General features: G+C 37.1%; 1 protein-coding gene across 1 annotated transcript; it reads right to left on the bottom strand.

Annotated features, from left to right (window-relative positions):
* Positions 1–1,431: 1,431 nt before the first annotated feature.
* On the bottom strand, positions 1,432–3,137 carry LOC100671052 (olfactory receptor 8K3-like). The gene has a single exon (XM_003422674.3). It carries the CDS (start codon positions 2,475–2,477, stop codon positions 1,530–1,532), a length of 948 nt encoding a protein of 315 aa, XP_003422722.1. The 5' UTR covers positions 2,478–3,137; the 3' UTR covers positions 1,432–1,529.
* Between the last annotated feature and the right edge of the window lie 270 nt (positions 3,138–3,407).

Below are 3,407 nucleotides of genomic sequence, written 5' to 3'. Positions count from 1 at the left end.
AGAAATTTTACAAAGAAAAAATAATAATAAACAAAAATACATGTTAAAATTTGAGGAATAACATGGAGCAACTATGTCCAGAAGGCAAGAAAACTGTATCCTTGCCACATAACATACCTCACATCAACTAGAAATACATCTTGGTGCAAGCAATAGGATTATCTCATTTTGCCTCTCACAAATAGGGAAAAAAAGTCAATGGAAATATAGTGCATGATAAATACTGAGCAAATGTTAGGAAAGCCAAAACAATTAAAGACAGGCAACAAATTTAACTCATCATAGCATATTCTGTTACTCAAGGAAATACACAAAGAAATAATTGAACAAATGTTTTTTAAAAGCTTTTCATATACATAATAAAAGATAACAATTTTTGAAATAAAAAAAGGAAATTATTAAATAAGAACGACAAGTGGGGAAGGGATTACAAACCTGGGAACAACTATAGATGACCTCAAGAAATGTATCTTAACTGGTGTGTGTATTGATCTTGGAAAAAAGGCACTGATTAAAATGAAGTCAGATGCGGAGCTGAACCTTTGCATTGCTGAAGAGTAAGCTAGGTTAACAGGTTAACATGGGAAAGTAAAGGCCTTAATAAGAAAAGAATGGAAGCCTAAAGTCTGGGATGGAGACATTTGAGCAAATTGACATCACTGAGTAACTCAAATCATCACAATACACTGAGAATCATTAAAACCTGGCAGAATCTAATATCCCCACTCAGAAACTATGACACACATACACAAACACAAATACTGACACTGTAAAGTTCATTTTAATAGTTGAAAAAAACAGAATCACTATAACTCCAGTTTTGTACCTAGTACATTTTTGCACTCCCACTCAGCATATCCACACTCCTTGCCTGATTTCATGGTTCCCAACACACTCTCCTGGAGCCATTGTGGTTCATTGGGTAAGAGCTTAGCTGCTAACCAAAAGGTCAGCAGTTCAAATCCACCAGCCACTCCTTGGAAAATCTATGGACCAGTTCTACTCTGTCCTATACTGTCGCTATCAGTCAGAATCAACTCAATGGCAAAGGATTTATTTTTTATCGCATTCTCAAAAAACCCAAATGCACTGTTGTTCAGGAGATCCTGACCCATAGTGACTCTATAGGACAGATAAGAATTGCCCCATAGGGTTTCCAAGGCTGTAAATCTATGGATACCAACTGCCACATATTTCTCCCAGGTATTGGCTGGTGGGTTTCAACCACTGACCTTTCAGTTAGCAGCCAAGCACATTAATCACTGTGCCACCAGGGCCCCAGCACGTTCTTCTCTACTATAAAATTTACTTAATTGTTATATTTGTGATCCATCTCTTCAGTTCAAGGAAGGCAAAGGTTTTTACTCTTTTGTTGATCAATGCATTTAGAAGAGCGACTGGCACATAAGATATTTATAAATATATGTGGACTATATTTGCGCTCTCTATATTCTGTAGTTTATACCCTAAGGAGGCAAACAGACAAGGTTTGAAGCCCATCATGTAATTTATAGGAACCATATGACTCATCAAACTTTAGAAAAGATGTTCCATATTTTTTTCCGTGTCTTATGTAGGGCATATTTTACGTCTTTGTTCCTCAAGCTATAAATCAAGGGATTCAACATGGGGATAACCAGGGTATAAAATATGGAAGCTACTTTATCACCATCAAAGGAATGACTGGACTTGGGCTGCATGTACATAAAGATTAAAGTCCCATAGAACACTATCACTGCCGTCAGGTGGGATCCACAGGTGGAGAAGGCCTTGTGCCTGCCCACAGCTGAGTTCATCCTGAAAATGGCTACAAAAACAAGCAGGTAGGAAATAAGCACTATGAAAAGGGATGTAATCACATCAATAGATGCTAAGATGAGAATGATCAATTGAAGTTCATGTGTGTTTGAGCAGAGCAAAGATAACAAAGCATTTGGGTCGCAATAGAAATGCCTGATGACATTGTAGCCACAGAAGGATAAATTAAAAATCTTTATGGTGAAGAGAAGAGAAACAAATGCACAATAAAGATAGAGGATTGCCACCAGCACTGAACACACCCTTTGTGACATGGTGACTATGTAGAGCAGAGGGTTACAGATGGCCACATATCGGTCGTAGGACATTGCTGACAGAATGAAAAGCTCAACATTTATGAACAAAATAAAGAATGCTAATTGTGTAGCACAAAAGTAATAGGAGATTGTATTTTCATCTACAACAAAATTTGCTAGCATTTTTGGTCCCACAGTTGTTGAGTAACCAAGATCAGTGATAGCCAGGTGTCTGAGAAAAAAGTACATGGGAGTTTGTAGCCTGGAGTCCATCTTAGTGAGGATGATGATGCCCAAGTTGCCCACCACTGAGATCATGTAGATGATGAGGAACAGCCCGAACAATGGAGCCTGCAGCTCTGGGTGGTCTGTGATTCCCATCAGAACAAATTCATTAAGAGCTGTTAGATTGTGTTTGCCCATCTAGGTCTATCAGGAAAACTATTGTGGATAGAGACATCAGCATAGTGAACAAGTTTTATGTAGCATATCTGGTAGGTTTTCAGCATACTAAGGTAATATGCTAAATGATTAAGATAAATCCAAATTACCCAATATAGTTATTTGAAATTAAACCCACCTCCCACAAATAAAACATAGGTACATGAAGACTGAGAAAAGCATAGAGGGAAAGAGAGAAAAATCTATCTTGTTATCAGTTGGGGAAAATTTGCTTCCCAAAGAACACTTGTGAATGCCTGAGACGTTTTGGATGTCACAACTAGGAGAAGGGCACTACTGGTATCTAATGGAAGCCTGGGATGTTACTAAACATTGTACTATATACAGAGTAACTCCCCACAATGACAAAATTTCCAGTCTAAAATGTCACTAAGGCGGAAGATGAGAAACCCTGATACAGAGGTAGAAATAGACAGAGGTAAAGATGTAGGTCTAGATGTACATGCACATGTAGAGGCAAATGTACAGATACATATACATGCACATATACACAATACTTACACACACACATATACATGCACATAGATGGGGTTCCTGGTGGAGCAGTGGTTAAGAGCTTGGCTGATAGCCAAAAAATTGGCTTTTTGAATCTACCAGCCTCTCCTTACAAAACATGTGGGGCATTTCTATCCTGTCCTATAGTGTCTCTATGAGTCGGAATCACCTTGATGGCAATGGGTGTCGTTTTATTCATTTATTTATTTTTATGCATATGGATATATGAAGAAAAAATAAAAATAAGTTAGAAAATTTAAGTGATAGGTATATGGATGATTACTAAACTTTCTTTTTTTCATTTATGTAATGACAATTACATCATGACATTTACAAAATTTTAATAAATATGTTAATTTCATTTAAAAACTTGAAAGTTCAAATGCACGAAATGTG

Source organism: Loxodonta africana, chromosome 7 (assembly GCF_030014295.1).
Source record: "Loxodonta africana isolate mLoxAfr1 chromosome 7, mLoxAfr1.hap2, whole genome shotgun sequence".
Taxonomy (NCBI): domain Eukaryota; kingdom Metazoa; phylum Chordata; class Mammalia; order Proboscidea; family Elephantidae; genus Loxodonta; species Loxodonta africana.
The sequence above is the reverse complement of the archived record's forward strand: the minus strand, read 5'-3'. Positions and strand labels throughout refer to the sequence as shown.

Coding starts and splice junctions, on each gene's coding strand:
- LOC100671052 (XM_003422674.3), bottom strand. CDS start 2,477: ATGGGCAAACACAATCTAACAGCTCTTAATGAATTTGTTCTGATGGGA.